The sequence below is a fragment of the Camponotus vicinus genome, unplaced genomic scaffold (genome assembly GCF_025532165.1).
Source record: "Camponotus vicinus isolate PSW18456_S1 unplaced genomic scaffold, iyCamVici1.0 SCAF_3, whole genome shotgun sequence".
NCBI lineage: Eukaryota > Metazoa > Arthropoda > Insecta > Hymenoptera > Formicidae > Camponotus > Camponotus vicinus.
This window is the reverse complement of record NW_028141967.1, coordinates 12,359,278-12,385,641: the sequence shown is the minus strand read 5'-3', so window position 1 is coordinate 12,385,641 and position 26,364 is coordinate 12,359,278. Positions and strand designations below refer to the sequence as shown.

At 28.0% G+C, this 26,364-nt stretch overlaps 1 protein-coding gene across 2 annotated transcripts; it reads right to left on the bottom strand.

The window, feature by feature from the left end:
- Window positions 1–290: 290 nt before the first annotated feature.
- Window positions 291–26,033, bottom strand: Frj (membrane bound O-acyltransferase domain containing farjavit). 2 transcript variants are annotated; one of them, XM_083095321.1, is made up of 7 exons: window positions 25,634–26,033; window positions 17,569–17,671; window positions 5,023–5,294; window positions 4,775–4,926; window positions 4,003–4,211; window positions 3,101–3,422; window positions 291–619 (listed from the first exon to the last, which is right to left on the bottom strand). In XM_083095321.1, the coding sequence occupies exons 1-7, from the start codon at window positions 25,920–25,922 to the stop codon at window positions 398–400; spliced, it is 1,569 nt and encodes a 522-aa protein (XP_082951447.1). In that variant the 5' UTR covers window positions 25,923–26,033; the 3' UTR covers window positions 291–397. The 2 variants fall into 2 exon arrangements, with proteins under 2 accessions (XP_082951447.1, XP_082951448.1); XM_083095322.1 differs by lacking the exon at window positions 17,569–17,671 and having other exon boundaries at window positions 25,711–26,030.
- Between the last annotated feature and the right edge of the window lie 331 nt (window positions 26,034–26,364).

Sequence of the window (26,364 nt, the reverse complement as noted above, 5' to 3'; positions counted from 1 at the left end):
AAAAAATTTATATATATTTTTCGCTTTGGATATCATAATTTAATATTATTGCAGTTAAGGAGAGCTTTAAAGTACAAAAATTGTTTGGTATAAAAAATATATATATAATATATAACATATATAATTTTACAGAATTTTTTATGAACGTAATAAGAGAGAATATTAGGAGATTATATAAAAAAGAAAAATAATATCTATGTCTGTGGACAGATAAGTATTCAAAACTATGCCAAGCTTATATTTATAAGAGGTTACATTAATGTATCAGTGGTTGAAAAAATAAAGTATAGTTAAATCTTAAAATATTCTATGTTTTATTTCGCATTGGTATAGAAACTTATCTAAAATTATTGTACTTTTAAAATAAAGAATTATTTTTTCTTTTATAATAAAAAAATTATTTTTTCTTTTGCTCCTCCGTTTGTTGTCGTTTGAGAAGATATGGCTTCAAAATTCGTACGATTAGATAAAATCCAAGTCCTAAGATATGTCCGGAGAAATACAGGTTTTTGTAAAAGTGTATTACTTCTTGGAAGCGCAGCAATAGGAAAGGCACGCCAAGATATGCCATGCACGTGAGTTTTGCCCACCAAAGGAAGACTTCCCAGACTTTCTTGCCCTATATTTCATTATGAAAAGAGCATAAATATATTAATATTGTGACGTTTGAAAATATTGTTTTAAAAAAATGTGTTTTATTATTATTTAGAAATATTTATAAATTCATTTAAGATTTAAAAAATATCGCTTTATTTTATAACGCTGCAATAATTATATAAAAAATATATTTAAAAAAAAATTCTGTTTAGTAATTATTAAAAAAATTTTGTTGATACAAAGTGATATTTTTAATATCATTATATATACAGGGTGAGGAAAAAGTATGGAAACCTCTAAATTTTTCGAAAACTATGCATTTTAGAAACAAATGTTTCAGACAAAAGTAGTAGGGTTTCAAGTAACGCATTACATAGCAACATCAGTACGTCCTTGAAGAGTGTTATCAAGGTCACGTGAAGATCATCTTCAATTTCTTAAATGGAAACCTCCATTTCTCATTGCATATTCTTATAGCTTACCTCGAGAGCTTTTCAAAACACCATAATAAAATATCTTTTCAATGAGTACTTTTGGAGTTATGAAGCTTGAAATAATTTTATATAAACCATATTTTATATAAACCATATTTTATATAAACCATATTTTATATAAACCATATTTTATATAAACCATTTTATATAAACCATAAAATATCTAGTAAAATATTCATTTTTGGTTATTTTTCCTTAATACTTTTATGTACAAAATAATGAGAGGAATCAATTGGTGTAATGAAAATACATAGTTATTTTTAAGAAAAAATATGTAATTGTTAATTGTAAATTACATATTTTTTCTTCGATTTTATGGTTTATGTAAAATTAAGAAATTATTTTAAGCCTCATAACTCGAAAAGTACTTAATAAAAAAATACTTTATTATTGTGTTTTGAAAAGCTCTCGAGGTAAGCTACAAGAGAGTTTTTTGCGAGAGATTGCTCTGACACCCTGTATATATATATATATATATATATATATATATATATATATATATATACAGGGTGTCTGGAAAGGTAAGGTCAATCGAATAGGAGGTGAAAGAGGAGCATGAGTAGAACACATAATATAAATAAATTTTTTTCGTATTCGCTATGGTTTAGAAAATACAGCGCTTTATAGGAGTACATAAAAAGTGTTGCAACTCCTTAATATTTCGAGAAGTACCCATTTTCGAGAAAAATGTTTTGTTCAAAAATTGTAGGATTTTAAGTGAAGCATTACACAGAAAAATTAGTATGACCTTGAATAGCGTTCTCAAGGTCACGCCGGCGGTACTGTAACTTTCAAGCCTCATAACTCAAAAAGTACCTAACAAAAACGTATTTCATTATACTGTTTTGGAAAGTCCTCGGAATAAGCTACAATAATATACAATAAAAACTGGATACCCATTAAAAATTTCTAGGTTATCTTTACGTGAACTGAAAATGCGTACTTTTCGAAATCTTAAGGGGTTTCAACACTTTTTATGCACCCCTATAAAGCGCTGTATTTTCTAAACCATAGCGAATACGAAAAAAATTTATTTACATTATGTGTTCTACTCATGCTCCTCTTTCACCTCCTATTCGATTGACCTTACCTTTCCAGACACCCTGTATATATATATATATATATATATATTTATTTATTATTGTTATTACGGCAAAATTATAAAATATACACACACAGAGTGGGAAAAGAAGGAAAAAAAGTATTGATATTTAAAAAAATCTAGGAATTTAAGAAAAAGTCAATATTAAAAAATTGTGTTATTTTCTTAAGCACCACATTACGTGATTATGTTAATATGATTATTAATAAGGATATTATTAAAATTGTGTAGAAAGTTATTTTGACATTTTTTAATGAGAACTCCTGTTTTTCAAGAAATTTTTATTTTATGTCGAGATATTTTCAAAATGATATGCTTTGAATGAATTCTTTTTAGTTAAGAACTTTTTGAATCAATAATCGAACTTACGGTATCGCTAATATTAGCGCGATTTAAGATATCATTAAATATCATAGTGACAAACTACTACAACTTAGAATTTGTATATGATACAAAAATGTAAATCCGACTTTGTAATCTTTCATGTGATACATTTTGGATGATTCTAATGCCGGCAGTGTTCACAACTCAGGGAATTTTTAACGGAAAATGATTTAATTACAGTATTTTGAAAATGTTCTGACATAAGCTTGAATGCTAAAAGACCATGCAATAAAAAAATTTCCTTAAAAATATCAAAGCGATCTTTACATCTTGACAACACTAAGTCATATTAACATTCCGTAATGCATTGCTTATAACATTATATGAAATATTTTATGAAATATATAAAATATTAACTTTTATATGAAATATTTTGTTTTGAAATCGATGATTTCCAAAATATCTCTCTTTCATTCCGTTATTTTTTTCCCATTCCGTAAATTTATACAATTATATATACAACAGCAAATTAAATCTATACATTTACATATTATTGTATCTAGAATATATATAAATAACTCACAAATCCATTCTCTTCACATTGATTATAAAATTTAATGCAGATATCCTCAAAAGCTAGATAGAGCGGTATTTGACAGATGCAAAAATAATAGCCTGCAGCATAACCATGCCACAGAGCAGAGAGAGTCAATGTAACGACAGTTCTTAAATTTTTATAAGGGAATCTTTTGTAAATACACACAGCCATCCAATATTGTATGCACGTATTCCACATTTTCATTGTATGTCTAACAAATGGAGAAAATTCCACTTCCCATATGTTCATGTTATGTACCGTTTCGAAATTCTGCACCTCCATTTTCGCTCTTTCATGATCAAATGACCTATTGAATTATTTTTAAATCTATTATTTTTCCTTAAATCAATTTTTGTATTCTGTAAGATGTAAAAAGACACAATATTATAAAGATTTCCTAGATTTCCCAAATCATTTAGACTATAATATTTTATTAATAATATAATAATGAGATAATAGCAAATTATCTTTGTAATCAAAATGACTTTAATCAGATTTTAATGATGATATTTTTGATATGCAATAAATATTTTATTTGATAACTACTTTTTATCTATAGCAAAATTAATTGAATAAATGCATTATTATTTATAATTTATGTTAAAATAAATTCGATTAACTAATGAAAAAGCAATTTCTTGAATATCTTGAAAATCGGATAATATACAGATTTTTACATATTATATATGAATAATATGAAAAGAAAAGGAGGAAGAAGAGAGAGAAGAAAAAAGAGAGGAATAAAAGGAAGAGGAAGGGAAGTGAAAAGATATATATATATATATATATATATATATATATATATATATTTTTTTTTTACGTTATATATCTTTTATATATATATGTGTATATATATATATATATATATAAAAAGAAAGTTATCTTACAAATTTTCAACTGTTTTGTAATCGCGAGGTCCCAAACCAGGTATAGGTTGACAGCACACAGGATAAGCTCCTAATCCTGACATTTGGCAAACGCATTCGGCTAGAACCATGCCAATATACATTCTCAATCGAAAACAGGCAAAAGTGGGATACATATAAAAAAATCTGTAAAGGAAACTGAGTTCTTCAAATTCTACCGTTTGCGTATACTGAAATTAAAAGAAGCACATTATTAAATTATAAACTTATTATAATTATTATTGTATCATTAAATTTATTACAATTATGTATCGCAATTGAGAAACAAAGAAAAGTGCCTATTTTGATGAGTTTCTGTGAACCTGAAGATAAAATATGACTCAAATTAAAATTTTTTATTTTGACTGAGCAAAATTATTTTAAATAATTTTTGTTACCTCTGATATCTATTACAAAACAAATAAAATGTATATTGGAAATAAACATTTTTTAAAAATATTATTAGGAGAAATATTAAAAAACTTTATTTTTTCATACGAAATATTAATGAATGTAGCTCTTTTGAATAAGTTTTTCAAAATTATTTTCAAGCCAAAGAATCTGCAATTATCTTGCCCGTTTTCTTTATATTTTTCGATCAAATTATCAAGTAATTCTTATATTTTAAAAAGTAACAATATATGTAAAAATATATCAGTATATTTTTTATACGATGAAATTTAAATGCAATTTTCAATTATAAAGTTATATGTTTTCTAATTCTTTATATTGATATGAATGTAATAAATATTACATTGCTAGGAAACAGATGATTCATTATTAGAAACAGCATGATAAATGCTACAATCTGTTTTAGTTTGTAACAAGTAAGTGGCCACGGATCAAGATAATTAGAGAATGGTCTATGTAGAGAGTCCCAATATGTTCTGTAACGGTAGTATGGACCTATAAAAATTTAAAGTACAGTTTATCTAGTTATTTAAAATATTTCCAAACAAGTATAGTTATACAGTTTATCTCCATTTATTTATTAGATCTTACCTGTTAAAACACCCATATAACTAAAACTATAATGTATCACATCCATAAAGTCAATTTTTTTTAATGCATCTGAATTTGCTCCTTGAATATCATTGCTCGGTGCTGTAGCTGCCGAATTGATTTCGAATGCTAATCCAGGTAATTTTATTGTCAGAATCATTACAACAAGATTCGTGTAAGTTGATGGATTTGGTAATCCAAAATAATCACTCAATCGGAAGATCACCAGTAAGTAGAAAAAGGAGAAATATAAACTGACTAAATGGCATTTTCTGCAAAATCAAGATCTATTTTAATTCGGATATTTATGCCGAATTCAAAAAAATCTAGATAATTTTTTAAATATTCTATTAGATTTTATTTTAAAGATTGTCACTCTTTTCTCTCGAAGATATATTTGTAAGTAAAAATGTCACATGGTGAAAATATATATTAGTTTTCCTTTATATTCCAGATTATTATTGCTTAAATTACATACATATATGAATTGTTCGATTTTGAGTATTGTACTCACCGATTTTAAAATATTTTACTTAAATATGTATCTTAGGATTCTTCATTATATATAATTGTTATATATGCAATTTAGAATATTTTAACTCATTCCTTGCAAATATTCTGAACGAATATAAATTTCGAACTTCAATTAGTCATGAAACCGATGAATGACAGAATTTGTTTCCATTAAAAAATTTATCATTTGTATCAAGAACAAAAATTAGGGTGTGTGTGTGTGTGTGCGCGCGCGCGTGTGCGTGTGTATATGCACATGGATAAAATTAAAAAAAAAGAAAGGTCAAGTAAATCTTCTTCTCAAGCCAAAACAAGTATCTTTAAGTATTTTAAAAATATTTTACAAATATTTCTGGAAGCTTGCCACGGCCCTATTTAGGGCCCATCTGCCACTGTTATTGGCACAGTGAGAATATTATTATTTACTCGAGGGATTTTGAGGGATGTGGTCACTCTACGGCGTTGTGCTCGTCGGTGCAGTTTCTTATGGAAGCCAGTCGGAAGCCAGCATGCAGTGCACGCGAATACCTCCACCGGCACTTATTTGGTCAGCGAGCGACCTATCAAGGATCCTCCATGGCAATCGGCATTGCATCCATCGAGCGAGATACCAACATCGCTCTGGAGTCGCATATCTCTGTATTAAAAAGCAGCATTAAGTGTGAAGTCTGGATAGCTGAGTGATCTAGAGCAGTTGTCCGGAAAGCGAAAGACTCAGGTTCGATTCCCGATCCAGCCACTTGCATCTCACATATTTTTCTAATCCACGAATATTGTTTTCTAGCAATTATTCGTTGGGCTGAAAAATATGTAAATGCTCTTTTCACAGGATATGCGTCCATGCCATTGCCACGAATGGATTCTGTCGCTCGTTGACCAAATGGGCATATAGACATGTCTGACCTCCTCCCACATACATCCCTATCTTTTCTGGATTAATTATAGAAATATAAATTAATAGGATTAATAATAGAAATAATAAATTAATAGGGTAGCATAATAATAGAATAGTATTAATAATAGAAATATAAATTAATAGGATAAAAGAACTAAATCATACAAGAAAAAAATCAAATATGTTAAAAATTATTCTTTTCGTTAGCAGACTGAAAATTATGTCAGATGTAAAATTACATAAGAGATCAATTGAGCTATTATGTAATAATTATTTCAATCAGTTTAATTTCTGATCATTATCTAAGATACAACACAGAAAATTCAAAATACTAAATATATAACTAAATATATAACTGATTGTTTAAAACTGGCAGGAATGGAAAATAGTCCGTTTACATTGCTTATTTAAAGTAAAAAAAAATACAGAAGCTTGATTCTGATAAATTATATTTTTTAATTTTATAAATTAACACTTCCATAATTTAATTTTTATTATATATTATTATTTATTTATTTATGTTAAGGCAATTATTTTTTTATAATGTAATTACGATATGATGTATATTATATTAATTTATGAAAGAAAAATTACAATTAACTAGTTATTTATCAGTAACACTTATATGTAATATTACGTTTTGATGTACTTATATGATATTAATTTTGATATATTTATATAATATTAATACAACTATGTATCAGAATTGTAAATATTAATTAAGTATTAATTAAATGTTTTCATAAATAACGATTTACGTTACTATGTATCTTATTTAAATAACTAGAAATAGTAGAAATTTGCTCGCTTTTTGTGCCAATCAAACTGCATTGCGTAGATCCTGCTCAATTTTTATGATAATTTACTGTTAGAGTATATTGACAGGTTCTGTCGACAAAACATAAATTTAATACGAACGCAATTGATCAAATTGTCAATCTGCCGTAAAATTTTGATCAAAATCTGTTGGCAATTATTGGCAGATTACTAACATTTTACTGAATAATTATTTAATTAACAATCAAATTGACGATTATAATCTGTAACACGTTATTGTATGATATGTGTGCATATAACTTGATTCATATTTTACATATTAATTTTAAAATGTCTTTCTTTCTCTACCTCCTTCCCTCTCCCTCCTTCATCCTTTCTCTTTCTCTTTCTTTTCCTGCTTCTTGTTTCCTTTTTTTCTCCGTATCATCAAGAATTTTATATTGTAATAATGCGTTGAAATTTAGTTGTAATTTTGGACCAGATTTTGTAATTATATAATTGTATAAATTCATTACACACACACACACACACACACGCGCGCGCGCGCGCGCGCACACACACGAAAAAAGAGGAAATAATAGTGGAGGGGAGAGAGACAGAGAGAATTTAAAAAAATCATGAGTTTATTATCTTTTACTTATCTTTCATGTGTCAATAATAAATCATTAGATATGTTTAACAAATATCGAAGCTTTAAAAGCATATCAAAAATGTATAATGGGATAATACATTGGAACCTTGAAATAATAGACTATACAGGTCTATATTCTGACGAATTACTTCATTCTCATTAAAAGGCTATAAAAAGTATCACACGATAGTTACTCATAAAACTTATATGAATGTTTTTTTACACTGCCAAGACAGTATTGCGTCCGCTCTGCGCAACTTACTGCGTGGCTAAATCGTTACTTCATGTTAATCTGGGAATAGCTTAGTGCGTGGTTTATTAGCACATGGAAGAGCTATTAGAAGTTAGATCCCATATTTAAAATTAATATATTTTGACTGTTGTATTGAATTAAGTTTATTTTATATCATGCTCGAATATTAAAATCATAATGTAAAAAGTATAACAGGAAAAATATTTTCCAAAAACGACACAATTATAATTGATTATATTTTTTTTTAAATTATAGTTCATTATGGCTGCGTTCCGATATTCACTGCCAGTACTGAGAATCTATAGTTTATGTCATGCATACTATTGATTTTCAGTACTGGCAGTGAATATCGGAACGCAGCCTATAATGACAGACACATCATCAGTTGAACATTATATAACGTTTCATATGAAGATAAATGAATTTTCCTTGACAAAAACGGTTACAATTGATAATACATCATTTTTTAAATTATAGTTTACTATAGTGGTGAACTCAACATCGGTTGAGCATTATACAGGGTTTAGCAAAAGTGTGGAAACCCCTTAATATTTCGAAAAATACGCATTTTAAAAAAAAATGTTTCATACAAAAGTTATAGGGTTTTATGTGGCGCATTACACAGCAACATTATTATGACCTCGAATAGCGTTGTCAAGGTTATGTGAAGGTCACCTCCAACTTTTTAAATGGGACACCCTATATGCTTTTGCATATTCTTGTAGCTTATCTCGAGAGCTTTCCAAAACACTATAATTAAGTTAGTTTTCATTAAGTACTTTCCGAGTTATGAGGCTTGAAATCATTTCTTCTTAATTTTACATAAACCATAAAAAATATCTTGTAAAATATTCATTTTTCGATTATCTTACCTTAATACTTTTATGTACAAAATAATGAGAGGAATCAATTGGTGTAAAGAAAAAACATAGTTGTTTTTAAGAAAAAATATGTAATTTGCAATTAACAATTACATATTTTTTCTTAAAAACAACTGTGTGTTTTCTTTACACTAATTGATTCTTCTCATTATTTTGTACATAAAAGTATTAAGGTAAGATAATCGAAAAATGAATATTTTACAAGATATTTTATGCTTTATGTAAAATTAAGAAATGATTTGAAGCCTCATAACTCGGAAAGTACTTAATGAAAACTAACTTAATTATAGTGTTTTGGAAAGCTCTCGAGATAAGCTACAAGAATATGCAAAAGCATATAGGGTGTCCCATTTAAAAAGTTGGAGGTGACCTTCACATAACCTTGACAACGCTATTCGAGGTCATAATAATGTTACTGTGTAATGCGCCATAAAACCCTATAACTTTTGTATGAAACATTTTTTTTTTAAATGCGTATTTTTCGAAATATTAAGGGGTTTCCACACTTTTGCTAAACCCTGTATAACGTTTTATATGAAGATAAATGGATTATGACGGATACATACAAAATGTGTATTATTAAAGACATTAAAATCCAGTAATTTGCGTGTATATAAGAATATAATATAAAAATATAATAAAATAAATCTTTAAAAGTACTAAAAAAATTAATAAAATATTTTTTTCGAAAAGAAATATTTTATTTTGTATATATTTTAACAATGTGTTGTGATGGTTTTAATAGAATATTTAATTGAAAATTTATACAAACAAGATCAATATTCTGGATTTTCTTTATATTTTGTAAATAAACCTTATTCTATATTTTAATTTACATTTCTATAAGTAATGTTTTAATTATAAAAATAAAATTATAAAAATATGATAAGTATTAAAATATTTTATATCATTGTTTTGGACCGAAAATTGTGCTGAATGGTACTTGTCTAGTATAACTTAATCTGCGGCCCTGGGTCCCTGTATCGACGGAGACGGACCCTTAGACCCTTTGGATCCTTATAAGTTTTCTCTTTCCCACCCCTTCCTCCCAGGGGAACATAAGGCTTTGTGTCGGACCACATGACTTCATTGCATGTGATCTCCAGAGAAGGGACGGCGGAGTGGGTTGGTGATCCCCATCTGCTGCCACAAAAGTCAGAAACCTCCAACTATCTCGGGGCGAGCGCCAGCATAACGCTGGTACGCGCGCCCTGAGAGGAAGGCCTGAGCGAGGGCCCCCATGAAGGAGTGCAATTTTCAGATTCCATGGAGGCCCCAGTAAACTCCCCGAGAGGGATTTTAGTCGGTTGGAGTCTGGCATAACTCTTGGCCTCGCTCCGAACTTGAAGGTATCCATGACGATTTCTCCTACGTTACAAAAAAAAAGCCTAGCAGAACTTAGGACAGCATATTCATAATCCGTTCTTATTTCAAGATTATCTGAAAATATAATTAAGATGACTAATGTGACTCTGTAATTGAATTATAACATTTTAAAATTGCACTTAAGATGGCCTTCAATATGAGAACAAACTATGAATACTAGCCTCTTAGATATTCAATATTCTCATTGAATAATTGAATACCTATGTTATGGACTTACAATTAGAAAGAACAGCGCGAAAAGAGTAAAGTGCCTTCTACATCGTTGTTATGAAGATACATACACGTATACTTTCGTTGTAACCAATTGTGTTATTTTAACATTTATTGCAAAAATAAATCACATGATTTAATATTAATCCGATTGTAATAGCGAATCATAAGCTTTGAATAAAGTATTACAAAAGTTTTTATATTATTGCAAAACATATGTAATTAATAATATGGAAAATATAGTTTTGTTTATTAGTAATTAAGGTTTCTATACTCAAATTTTGTAAAATATTTCTGTAAATTTCAAGTAAAAAAATATTTTAAAGATTTTGCAATTTTCTAAAATAAAATGCATTTATTGTATGCGTTTTCTAATATTTTTCACGCTTATATAGAAAACACACAAAGCTACTTAAGTTTTTTCAAAGTGCTACATTTTAATTTTTAACTTAATAATTTTTGTTGTAAATTATTTATGCCATCTATGTTACTTGAAGGTAAGTTGTATTAAAAAAATTTGCCTATATAAGTTTTTGTTTGTATGTCACTCTTCATTCGGTTTTTGTTTTATAAAATTATATTTAATGGTGATATTGACTTACATCAAGATGACTTTTACGATTTTCAATTATTAACTCAAAAATTTCAAACTAGCATCAACAACGTAGGCGAGAAAAATATTGGGGCAAACTTATTGATTGAACTCATCTCTCGTTGGCACAACTTTTATCATTACATCTATCAATATAGCATCCTCACTATGAAAAATTGGGTTTAGATATATAGTACAATTAAGTGCTAACTTGTTATTAATTTGTTACTCTAAGCGTGAATTTATTATTTCTATTCTCATTAATAAGAAAATGATATTAAAAATGGAGATGCTTGCCATTAAATTACCGGTAATTATGCACTTTACGGACGACCTCACCGATTTCAATGATCTTGACATATGTTGTCAAGCTCACTCTCCTGAGTAAGTATCAAAAGGTTTTAAGTGTCGCTCACTATTTATTAAAAAATTATTAACGAAAAAAGTTTTACGAATTATGTGCAATTTTTAGACATTATGTACGTTTTAAGAGTCAAGGTGAAATGTAGGAGGGGCGGAATCTACGGTCTTTAAGCATGTACTTTGCAAGATAAAACGAAGTTCACATGGGTTTGCAACTTTTCACGCGAAGCAAGGTTTATCTCAAACTAAATTTTAGTTTTAAATCAAAAATAGGTTTGGGTTAAATTATATCTTCCGAAGGGGGAGCGGAACCCACTTTGCAACACAAAACAAAGTTTATTCTACATTTAATGATGACCTTCGCTATATATTAAATCGCTATATATTCCATCAAATATACCTTCTTAAACGTACATGCTGTGGCAAAATCATATATTCATTAAACTTTTTTCGTTAATAATTTTTTAATAAATAGTGAGCGATACTTAAAACCTTTTGATACTTACTCAGGAGAGTGAGCTTGACGACATATGTCAAGATCATTGAAATCGGTGAGGTCGTCCGTAAAGTGCATAATTACCAAATTACCTATAGTACCCCTACTTTCGAAAAACATTTATTGTGAATCGCACGAAATAAATACACTAGAATCTATTGTAATTAACTGCTCAAACAGATTTTAAAAATATTAAATTTATGGGTTATGATAGGGAATTGTTAAGAGGCTAGTCATAAAAGTAAAAAAAAAAATCGATTTTTAGGTTTTTACATTTTCTTGTAGTATATCATATTGAAAATACTTCTTAAAAGTTTCAAGTTAATCGGATGAAAATTGATGGAGTTACAAGTATATTTCATGAGGCGTCAGAATTGATGACTTCGTTTAACACTATAATCTTTGCTATCTAATGTTTTGAGGGCTATCAAGTCAATATATGACAATTTATATGAAGAATTTAAATAAATTATATGGGCCCGGAATGATTTTGTGTAAATTAAAAAAATTTACATTTTATTTAAGCACAAATTTACATTTTATTAAATTTGACACAAAATTTTAAACGCGTTTTTCTCGAAATCACTTTTTCAAAGACAGTAAGCAAGATATTACGAAAACCGTTACATTGATTTGTTTGAAATTTTATAGGTTTCTTCTACACATAAAAAACTAGTAGATGAACGAAGGATTTTTTTAATGAGCACATTTTTTATTAATAAAAAATAAGTGATTTTTAAGTCAAAAAAGAATATCTTAGTGTCAAATGATTGTTATTTTGTCTCAAAACAATTTTTTGATTAATCTTTCGTTCATCTACTAGACAATTTCATACATTAACTATATTTTATAGAATTTTTGATATCAGATGAATCAGCTTCAAATAACACAGCTCACCTCACGCAGCGCTATTCAAAAAATAACATCCGGAAGAATAGTTATAACTTCTACATTTTTTAACATTTTATTTATAACAAAATATAATCCGTAATATTTTTACTTTTGAGTAAAAATTTATTTGTAAAAAAAATTATACTTTTCAAAAAAAATCCCAAACATCATATTTTTTTTGGCCTGCTGACTAGGCATGATCCCTTAAAAATGCACTAATATGATTTATTATGAACATAAAAGCAAAATCTCACCAAAAAGTAACTAACAATATCAGCTTGTTATATAAAAAAATTTGTTTCTTGTATTAAATGTTATGTAAATAAACTATTTTCAAATTTATTGTTTGTAATTTAACTAGAAAAATCGATACGAATGTGACGGTGCCACTCTGTAAGAATATAATGCAAATATATTAACGCAATATTGCTGCTGTTATTTCGCTCTTATATAAAATATTTTCCTAATTTATTTCTTTCAAAATATATAATATCGCATTTATTGCTCAACATTTGACTTAGAAAAATCGACCCAAATAGTTACGGGTGCTAACTTGTCTATAAAAGAGTAAAATATATTAATGCAATTAATTGTTGTTATTAAAAAATCCTAAAATATTTCTCTATTTATTGCTAAATTTGTTGCTCTTAAAATATATAATATCGATTGCTCAATATTTTTGAAGGATAATGCTTGTCATATGTTCGTATTGATTTTTTTACCTCAAATATTTAGACTCTCGGGTCGATTTTTTAAATTAAACTATAAGCAGTAAATTCGAAAATGATTTATTTTGAAAACATTTAGGAACAACATATAGGAAACAATTTTTTGGGTAAAACTTTAGAAAAAGACATCAGGGTCGAATCGTCTTGACCTTGACATATGTTGTTAAGGTCACTGTCCTGAGTAATATTCAAAAGATTTTATCCGTCGCTCGTTGTTTATTAAAAAGTTATTAACAAAAGCGTATATACAACATGCGACTATACGAATTCCCAAGCAATGTTGATTTGACTTCTAAGAAGGTCAAGGTTATTTTAATTTTCTCTGTAAAGCGAGGTCTACCCCACACCACCTCTGAGTCAGCGCGAAACGAGGTCTATTATTGTATGATTCCACATGGGTTTGCAACTTTCCATGCGAAGCGAGGTCTACCTCACACCACCCTTGAGTCAGCGCGAAACGAAGTCTATATTGTATGGTTCCACATGGGTTTGCAACTTTCCATGCGAAGCAAGGTTCACTGCACACCATCCCTGAGTCAGCGCGAAACGAGGTCTATTATTGTATAGTTCCACATGCCCAGATAGCCAAATCTGTTAGAACAGATTTTCGTCAAATGCCCATTACAAATTTTAAAGGTAGAAAGATTACAGTTTGTATAAAGAAACTGATATATTCGATTATGTTGCTAGTATGTCAGCAGAAATACAACAAAATCTGTTCACATGACTAAACAAAAGATTGTCAACAGAAACGAGCAGAACTTGTTGATATAACTGATGGCAGATTTATGGCAGAAATTGAACAGAATCTGTGCGGCGCAATTTAACAACAGATTGTCGGCAGAAACCGAGTAGGATCTGCGCAATGAAATTTGATATCAAATTCTCGGCAGATATCGAGTAGAGCCTGCTGATATAACTAATGGCAGATTTATGGCAGAAATTGAACAGGATCTGTGCGGCGCAATTTAACAACAGATTGTCGGCAGAAACCGAGCAGGATCTGTGCAATGAAATTTAATATCAAATTCTCGTTAGAAATCGAGTAGAGCCTGCTGATATAACTGACGTCAGATTGATAGCAGAAATTGAACAGGACCTGTACGGCGCAATTTGACAACAGATTGTCAGCAGAAACCGAGCAGGATCTGCGCAATGAAATTTGATGTCAAATTATCGGCAAAAATCGAGTAAAGGCTGTAGATATAACTGATGGCAGATTGATGGCAGAAAGTTAACAGGATCTATGCAGCGCAATTTGATAGCAAATTGATAACAAAAATCGAGCAGGATCTGTGCACACAATCTCTGATAGCAGATTGACGGCAGAAACGGAACAGAGTTTACATGATTCGATAGTTCCTTCACTTACCGCTACGTGAGCTGTACTTTCTCATAATCTAATTTCAGAAATATATACAAAGTCGCGAATATTAATAAAAGATCAGAATATAGTAATTATCATTTTAATTTCTATCATTTAATTTCTGATATCTGATAGCAGATAAAATTCAGAATATTAAACTGATTGGAATTAATATGATAAATGGGAAATTATTCATGTACTGCCTATTTAAAGCATAAAGCAAGAATTTAATTCTAAATAAATTACATCTCCAGTTTTACAAGTTACATTTACTTTTATCATTTACTTTATTATTAATTTAATTAAATTGAATTAGTCCTTATATGAGATATAACTACGATATAACATACAGGGTTTACCAAAAGTGTGGAAACCCCTTAATATTTCGAAAAATACGCATTTTTAAAAAAAATGTTTCATACAAAAGTTATAGGGTTTTATGTGGCGCATTACACAGCAACATTATTATGACCTCGAATAGCGTTGTCAAGGTTATGTGAAGGTCACCTCCAACTTTTTAAATGGGACACTCTATATGCTTTTGCATATTCTTGTAGCTTATCTCGAGAGCTTTCCAAAACACTATAATTAAGTTAGTTTTCATTAAGTACTTTCCGAGTTATGAGGCTTGAAATTATTTCTTAATTTTACATAAACCATAAAATATCTAGTAAAATATTCATTTTTCGATTATCTTACCTTAATACTTTTATGTACAAAATAATGAGAGGAATCAATTGGTGTAAAGAAAAAACATAGTTGTTTTTAAGAAAAAATATATGCAAAATATTGCAAAAATATATGCAAATATATAAAAAATATTGCAAATAATTTGCAATTAACAATTACATATTTTTTCTTAAAAACAACTGTGTGTTTTCTTTACACCAATTGATTCCTCTCATTATTTTGTACATAAAAGTATTAAGGTAAGATAATCGAAAAATGAATATTTTACTAGATATTTTATGGTTTATGTAAAATTAAGAAATGATTTCAAGCCTCATAACTCGGAAAGTACTTAATGAAAACTAACTTAATTACAGTGTTTTGGAAAGCTCTCGAGATAAGCTACAGGAATATGCAAAAGCATATAAGGTGTCCCATTTAAAAAGTTGGGGGTGACCATCACATAACCTTGACAACGCTATTCGAGGTCATAATAATGTTGCTGTGTAATGCGCCATATAAAACCCTATAACTTTTGTATAAAATATTTTTTCTTAAATGCGTATTTTTTGAAATATTAAGGGGTTTCCACACTTTTGGTAAATCCTGTATATTACATTAACATATATTACGATATAACATATGACATATATGTCATTTTAGAAGAAAATTGTAATTAACTTGCCGATAATATTCTTACTTAGCAGCTGTAATAATCAATTTTGTTGCATTTATAACAAATATTCTAAATATTTTAAATATTTATTGAATATTAAAAAGTAAAAAAGTAAATCTTTAAATAAACATGTGGGTAGAGAGGCTCCTTCTTTTGAATAAATATGTATAAAACATTACACATCACCAATTTTATTGTCACTTAAATGTAAAAAATTAAATAGAGGAGATTCCTTTGAGTAATTTCGTAAAAAAGATGTGGTAGATGTTGGTTTAGAAGATACATAACAAATTGAAATTCAATCATTTTAATGTTTTTTCTTAGATATTATAAGCTGATATTGAAAATATTTTGTGAAATATTTTTTGGTTTACATTGTAATAGTCTATTTATTATCTTCTAGAGCTCCATAATGTTCTGTTCATGAATGTTTTGTTAATCGATTTTATTTATTTCTTGTAGTTCATTAACAGCTTTCAACTACATGAAATTCATTAACAGCTTATGACTACACGAATTTCTAAATCTTGTTAAAGATATGCTAAATTAGTAGATGTTCTTCTTGATTTTGTTGATAACATTTCATGATATGGTATTTGCGAACAACATTACGTTGGTTACATTGCAGAATTTTTATTTTTAAACGAACATTTTTATTTTCAGAATGAATAAAAGTATTTTTTGATATTATGGCAAAACATTATTCGCTTTCATTCTAATAAAAAACAAATAAAATGTTTATATTATGTAATATATTATTTTTATTCACTTCATTTTGATGATTAAATATTTTTAAAGTGAAAAATATTATTTATCGAATGCATAAACAGGAGAGAGATACTGTCTCCTTCAACCTCATCTTCAAAAGATTCTAACCTATCCCAACCCAACTCGTAATATTTTTCGGCACTACTTAAGAATTATATATCTTGAAAGTGTTTTATTTTTTGGAAAAAGAATACATTAGATAAGTTTTTTTCGGGTGGAAGTGCAAAAGGAGAGGTGAAATCTACGCATTAAAGTAATAAACTAATTTTTTCAATCTAAAATTAATATATTATTATAGCGTATACAAATTTTATTGTCAAACTTTAATTTGTCATATCTCCTAAATCAATTTCCGCTTCTTTCTCTCCCCATTTATTTTTTATCGGAATCTATTCAGAAGAATTTCCTATAGCATATCTATCAAGGATAGATATAAAAATATTTTTATTACCTCCAATTTTGATGAGCTGAGTCCGGATCTTGGTGCCGTTTTCCCCACTCTAAGTGTATGCTAGCGGCCGAGCGCCGCGAAAAGCAGTACCGTCTATGCCGGTCTAGTGATGGTAGCAAAGAGGGCACCGTCGCGTAGAAAAAGAAAATATAATAATTTATTATATTATTTTATATTTTATATAATATATATATTATTTTATTATATCATTTTATATATTATGTATAATATTAAATAAACATATAGGCCCGTATTCAGAACGCGCTTATAAAGATGTTAGTGCGTTGTTATCCAATAGAAGTATCTGTATGTAAAACAGATACTTCTATTGGATAACAACGCACTAACATCTTTATAAGCGCGTTCTGAATACGGGCCATATTCTATGTTAATATATATATATTTTTTTTCTACGCGACGGTGCCCTCTTTGCTACCATCACTAGATCGGCATAGACGATACTGCTTTTCGCGGAGCTCGGCCGCTAGCATGCACTTGGAGTGGGAAAAACGGCACCAAGATCCGGACTCTGGTTATAAGTTTAGCTAAACGTTTATTATACTATAATTATACTATAATGTTGGTAGAAAACAATCAGCATTAAATCTAGGTTTAATTTTAACGAAAGTTTCGCTAAACTGGAGATTAAGGCGAAGATGATAGAAACGGGCATAAGACAGTAATATAAGGCCGCGACACAAGTCCTACGAATCACAACTTATCGGTCAAAGAGCGCGGACTATTATAGCCGCATCTCCTCTAGCAAAGGCTAGCTCCTTTTGCAAGGAGCTTCAGAGCTCCATATAATTAACCGCAGACGGTTAATTATTTTTTAATTCCATCCTATATGTATCTATATATAGAACATTAAATGAATATCCATCCAAAAATAAATATCAATATATACGTAATAAAAAATGTATCTTTATATGATAAATATCCACTGAATGTTGTACAGATATTTACAGGATATTAGTTTACATATTTTGTAGATATTTATGAAACCTCGAATTGCGGACATTTGGATATCTACAGCATCTACAATAGCTATTTTTCATATATTCGTGGATATCTTTAAGCCTATGAAGAATATCTAGTGGATATCTAATATCAATTATTTTCCGTATGGGAATTAAATCGATCAAGTTTTTGAGAAATTACATTAAAATAAAAATTTAGTAGTGTTAATGGACATGATATTAAATTGACTGAAAATTGACTTATAATCGCTATAAAGTTGACTTCTAAGTCAATTTATTAGCTGACTGACAGTCGACTATAGTCGAGTCATTTGTCGGCTTTTGTCGACTTTAATGCCCGTTTCTACCAACACGGTTTAAGAAGATAACTTCTAGTGATATTCGATTAACGTAAATTAACCTGAATATTGGTTTCTACCAACTATTTGCTCAGATTTAAACGTACATAAAAACTGAAATTATATTGAACGGCCAATTTTGGCTGTTTAGAAATAGTTAAACTACGGTTAAGAAATATAACTAGCATTTACTATAATTTCAAACATGACATATAACCTTATATTGTCATCTTTGGATGACAAAAATATAAAATATAAAATTAAATAGAAGAGAAAGAGAATATTATCATCTTCGCGCGGATGACGAAAATATAAAATAAAAATTAAATAAAAAAAAAGAGAATTTATAAACAACGTTAATTATTAAAAATAATTATTAATTATAATTAACGTTGTTTTAATTATCTTTCTCTTCTATTTAATAATAATTCAATTAAATAATAATAATTCAATTAAAATATAATTATTAATTATATATTAATTATATTTTTTTTCGCTCCTTTTACAATTAATATTTTCTATTTTCTTTTTTTATATTTTCTTTATCCGATCTCATTTAAAGCTCAAGAATGCCAACAAACTCAAAAATGTTGACAAATTCAAAGGTTATATGACAAGATATAATACCGTTAGAGCCAACATTGGACCAATCAATGTGAGTTTTAGAGTTATGACATATAAGTTATAAGTTTAGCTAAACGTTTATACTATAATGTTGGTAGAAAACAATCAGCATTAAAACTAGGTTTAATTTTAACGGAAGTTTTACTAATTGGAGATTTAAGACGAAGATGGAACGGGCATAAAAACATCTTTTTGAAAGAAAAAGTCAGTTTTTATATTTCTGAGCGAATACTGTTGAAACGATAAAAATACGAAAATAGTTTGGAATAAAAATTTTATGACTTTTAAAAAGTATTTTATAAGTATAATCAAATTTTTCGAAAATTAGGGCGGGGAGAGAAATTTAAAAAAATATGATTTACTAATTGATTCCTCTCATTCTGTATATAAAAGTATTGAAGTAAGGAAAAATATATACATATATTTTATAAGATATTTTATAATTTCTGTAAAATTATATTAATTTAAAGTATAAAATATTCTATTTTCCTTATATTCAATTTTTGATCATTCTACTCTTAGAACTTTTTATGTGGAATGTTATGAGGAATCGATTTAGGGTGTCCCATAATTTACAATTGAAATTTTAATAACATATTCCTGAGCAAAAACTCAGACGAAAATGTTGAGGCTACAATAGTTTTTGAGTTATAAGCGAGCAAAATTTGTCAATAATATCGTGTAGAATTCGCGCTCAGGTTCGTAACTATATTTATACATGTACCGAGCTGTCATCTGTTATTGATTTTTTCATATCAGGTGGTATTGATTTTTACTGCACAGCTAATTTCACTTTTTTATTTTATTTTGTAATGATAGTAGATTAATTTCTATAAATATTTGTTTGATTAAAAAGATATGTATCATATATTTTTCAAAATTTATTAAAACATTACATTTTATAATTCTGTTTAAATGTAATAATTGAACAATTATTTAAATTTTTATTTAAAAAAGAATTAAACATTTTCTATATATTATTTATAATTCATTAATACTAATTAATAACCATAATGTATGATGTACATAATAAACACGCACATGAGAAACGACAAAATAAAATTAGCTGTGGTTTTAAAATGGAATAATTTATGTATTAATGCACTTCTTTGTTGCAAAATAGTTTTTTTGGATGAACGCGTTGTCTTGTCGCCTTTTTTGAGAAGGCAATTTTTTACTTTATACTATTTTTAAATTTTACGTGCTATTTTTATCACAGTGCATATTGATATCGCTATATATTTTTCACCAAACAAAGTTTTCAGATTTGTTTTACAAAAGATATCAAATAAATATATTTTTATCAATATATAAATAGATCAAAATATAAAAAGAATAAAATATCCAAATTTTTATCATTACATTAATTAATTTAAATCTTTAATAAGACGTTTCAACTTTGAGGAAAACAAGTAATAAAATAATTAAAAATTGATTATAATTAAATCAAACAATTGTCGGTGATTTTCGATAGCACAGGCCAGCGAAAATTTAGGTTTTATTAGTTACAAAAAGCAAATTAGTTCTATAATAAATTCATGAAATTGGCCGAAATAGCTATTTTTAGACTATTTAACTATAAATTACTTAAAAATTTGCTGGGGAAATTTTGCGGCCAGATTCGTTTTTAGCGTCAAAAAATCTATTAGATTCACCTACTTTGCTTTTCGTAACTGACCTTCGCAGATCAGTGTAATCATTGTCGTGTCTTATAATAAAAAGACTCCGCACATTTTATATGAAAAAAGTGGCTTCAGTCAAATTTGCTGAAATTGAAATATATTGTAGTTTAGGTGATGCTGATCAATAGTTTTTTCGCGCAAAAGGATTTATGGTATTTATGCATAAAAGGGGTCCCCTCTCCGATTTGCTTTATTTTTAAATATGTTATAGGGGAGAACTTCCCGAGTAATTTCGTATATACAGGGTGTCCTAGACCACCCGTACACCCCTTTTCTTTCAAAAACTAAGCATTTTAGAGAAAAACGTTTTCGACAAAAATTGTATTGTTTTGAGGGGAACATAAGATGGTGTCATTGGTTTGACCTTGGATGGCATCGTTAAGGTGAGGTCAAGGACACCTTTAATTTCTTAAATGGAACCACCTATTTTTTATTACTTATTCTTGTAGCTTATCTCGAGAGCTTTCCAAAACACTATAATAAAGTATTTCTTCATTGAGTACTTTTAGTTATGAGGCTTGAAATAATTTCTTAATTTTACATAAACCATAAAATATCTAGTAAAATATTCATTTTTCGATTATCTTACCTTAATACTTTTATATACAAAATAATGAGAGGAATCGATTGGTGTAAAGAAAACACATAGTTATTTTTAAGAAAAAAAATGTAATTGTTAATTGCAAATTACATTTTTTTTTTCGAAACAATTTTGTGTTTTCTTTACACCAATTGATTCCTCTCATTATTTTGTACGTAAAAGTATTAAGGTAAGATAATCGAAAAATGAATATTTTACAAGATATTTTACGGTTTATGTAAAATTAAGAAATTATTTCAAGCCTCATAACTCAAAAAGTACTTAACGAAAAGGTACTTAATTATAGTGTTTTGGAAAGCTCTCGAGATAAGCTACAAGAGTGTGCAAAAATATATAGGGTGTTCCATTTAAAAAAATTGAAGTGACCTTCACGTGACCTTCAAATGACTCTTCAGTGTCAAACCAATGATACCATCTTATGGCCCCCTCGAAACCATAAAACTTTTGTCTGAAACATTTTTCTCTAAAATGCTTTGTTTCCGAAATAATTGCGTGCGTTAATTAAAATGGCTCACCCTGTATAACAATATAAAATTATATAGAAATAGATAAAATTCTGTAAAAGTTATGTATAATTATATATAATTTTATATTGTTATATATGATTATATATAAAGATATATGTGAAAAATTTTTTACCGGGGCATTACATTTAATTAAAACAGTCTTATATGTTCTTATATTACATACTTATATACTTATATAGTGCGCTCATGTGTGTGTGTGTATATATATATATATATATATATATATATATATATATATATATATACGAAATTATTCGGGAAGATCTCCCCTATAACATATTTAAAAATAAAGCAAATCGGAGAGGGGGCTCCTTTTATGCGTAAATAGTGGATTTATATATTATTTTGATTTTCGACCGAGGCGAAAATAAAAAATATAAAAGATATGAAGATTTAAAGTGGATGATATTGAAGTTTAGAAAACGCCTGTTTTTGAATACATAAATTAAATTAATATACAGATGTTTGGAAAAAAACAAAATATATATATGTGTGCCACTTCTACAGTATTTAATGATTCTAAATTCTTTTTGTCATGCGTGTGTATGTTACTCAGAGATTAAGCATAGCGCGCGCGCGCACACATACACACGCACGTACGCATGTATACATATATAACAGAAAGGGTTTGGAATCATTAAATATTGTAGAAGTGGCACACATTATATATAAATATTTTTTTTCAAACACTATATACATTAATTTAATCTATGTATTCAAAAACAGGCGTTTTTTAAGCTTCAATATTATCCACTTCAAATTATCATATTTTATACTTCTGATTTTTGTACTTTTTGCTCGAGGAAACTCTTTTGATCAGTACTATCTAAACTACAACATATTTCAATTTCAGTCAATTTGAAGCCACTTTTTTCATATAAAATGTGCGAGGTTCCTTCATTGACTATTTTTTATACGAGAAAAAGAACTTTTAAACTTTTTTATATACTCTTTTAGCAATATGCCAAAGTATAATATATTGACCATCTTAAATTACTGATAAATTATTGAATAAAAATTTATTTTAAACAAAAATCACATAGTAAGGATATACACAATAGTAACCAGATTTTTTGCTTACTATCTTGCTTTTTTATTGAGGTAGCAATATCTTCAGATTTTTAAATGGATAAACATCTTAAGTAAAAAGTATAAGGATATATAAAATAAAAAGTCAATAATTACTATATATTTCTAAATAACTTCTAAATATACTAAATTTCTAAATAACTTCTAATAATTTCTAAATATTTCTAAATAATAAATAACACTTGAAATGTTTATTTTGCTCAAGTATGTAACAAGTTAATGAAGATGAGAATGATATGTATAGAGTATCTGATAATAACTGTATCACCTCTTGTGCGCAGGCGACTTAATTTGAGTAGAAAAATCTTTTACCATTTTACAATTTTCGCAATAATTAATGAGAAATTAATTTAATACAATCGACCAATTCACGCGAATATTAATACATGGCGAGAAAAGACATTCTACTATTACATGATTACTAAATATATGACAAAGCATTGGAAGAAGCGCTCGAACAGTTAATTATTTTAATTAAAATAATTAAAATAATTAACAATAATTATATACGAGTTATGTGTGTGACGTTGGATTTTCATGTCTTAGCAACTGGTGACAGCAGGCTGTTTTCGCCTCACACTATAATCGAATAATAATACTTGCATGAAATGATCTTTTTTAATTAATTTCTCGTTAATTATTGCCAAAATCATAAAATAATAAAGAACTTTTCTAAGTTTAACCTGTTGTACTTATACATGAGAGGTGATACGATTATTACCAGATACCCTGTATATTGAAATGTTTTTGTAATTATATTACATATATATTATGATGATATATTCTTATATGTTTTAATGGTCTCTTATTGGTTGCTTGCAAATTTGCATTTTTAGAATTTTCTTTCAAAGAAAATAATTAAATCTAACAAAGAATGAGTCTGCTACAAAATTTGTCCGCTCTGTTTAATCTATTAGAGAATTGTCTCTATAATACATGAGATGCTTACATGATGCGTATATAATGCATGAGATAATCATTGTGTTGGTACCATATTGTTAAACAAGAGTATTAAGATCTTCTAATAAAAATAAAAATATTTCAGATAAAAAGATAAAGTATTTCTATCTTATCAACAATCCATTAATAAAATACTACAGATTATCAATTTGTTATCAATTGTACCATAAATATTGTTGATGACTAATCTGATAAAGGCAGTATAGCTTTTTTGCTAATAAATGTATAATATATACCAAGGGGTAAACCGCTGAGGGCATTGCGGTGTACAGATTTGAGGCATTACTGGGCATTGTTTGGGCATTACTTGGGCATTATTAGGTTTTATTGAAGTATTAATGCGTATTATGGACATTATTAAAGTATTATTAAGTCTTTTTTTCTAAATAATAATTTTAAATTTATTAAAATTTAAATTATTAAATTTTAAAAATTTAGCAGTAATGCCCAGGAATTGGACATTAGTAGGCATTAGTGTACATAATTTTGATCAGTGGTTTACCCCTCGATACATACTTTTAAGTTTATCTCTCTGTAATTTGTAAATGTGTTTTATTAATAAATAAGGCAAATTTAATAATAAATTTGTCTTATTTATTATTGTATATTCATTAATGAATTTTAATAATGAATTTTTAATGAGAACTACAGAACACATGATATGCGAGAATGCATTATTACTACAATATGTAATATTATGATTTTAGAAATGCTTCACAATATATATGTTTTATTCTTTAAGCAATGACATTGAAAGTAATAAATAATATTTTAAGCATTATTTTGTAGATTAAAAATTATTATAAAAATATTTTAATAATTATTGATATTGATTGTTCATATATTGTAATATTTTTTTATTCAATATTTAATAATCTTCCGAATTTTGAAAAGTAAAATATTTTATTTAAAAATCTGAAGATAATCTTTATATTTTGATAAAAGAAAGTAAGGTAAAAAACTGATTATTATACTGTATGCATTCATTGATACCATGAAATTTCTGTTTTTTTAATACATAATAAATAGTTTTGAATAATTTAAAATGATCAAATATTAATTATCAATGTAATATCCTGTATTTATGCAAATATTAAATGTGTTTCAAAAATAAAATATAAAGCCAAAAATTAAAATGATAAAACAAAACATTAAAATTAAAATGATAAAACAACACACTATATAATAACATATAATTTAAATTAAATATAATTTAGATTAATAAATATTAACATGATTTTCCCGCTTCAAAATACATACTTACGTAAAATTTTACTGGAATCAGTGAACAATACTTTAAATTTAGCATCGAACAATTTTAGAAATTGAAAATATTCATACTTCCATGACAAGTTGGTTATGATAGTGGCGTTGATAAGAACAATAACGATTGGATGTAAGATTGACGATCCTGAAACACAGATGACTAAGGCAAAACCGAAAACGGTCGCGATCCATTGTTTCGCATGAGATCCTTCTATTGTACGATAAAAATGTCCGAATGCCAGAGAGAGTAAAAGCAACGACACATACACAACATCGTTCCACAACATTGTTCTTTACACATGTAAGTGAGAGAAATGATAATGAAAACTGAAATGGAAACTAAATATCAGCACGGATAATATACTATTAAAGGTCGATAATGGCTGCGTTCAGCAGAAAAAGCTGCTTTGCAACTGTTGTAAAATTCGTGAGCCTGATTGGTGTATGCTCTTAATTTTGACTGAATCTAAGAGCATACACCAATCAGATTCACGAATTTTACAACAGTTGCAAAGCAGTTTTTCCTGCTGAACGCAGCCAATTGCTACTTATGGCGTTTTCGAGTGGTCGGGTTTGACCCGACCCGGGGTAGTTTACTAGACGTTATTGACCAATCACAGCCATTCTTCTGAAGAATGTATGGTTCCATTCTTCAGAAGAATGGCTGTGATTGGTCAATAACGTCTAGTAAACTACCCCGGATCGGGTCAAACCCGACCACTCGAAAAC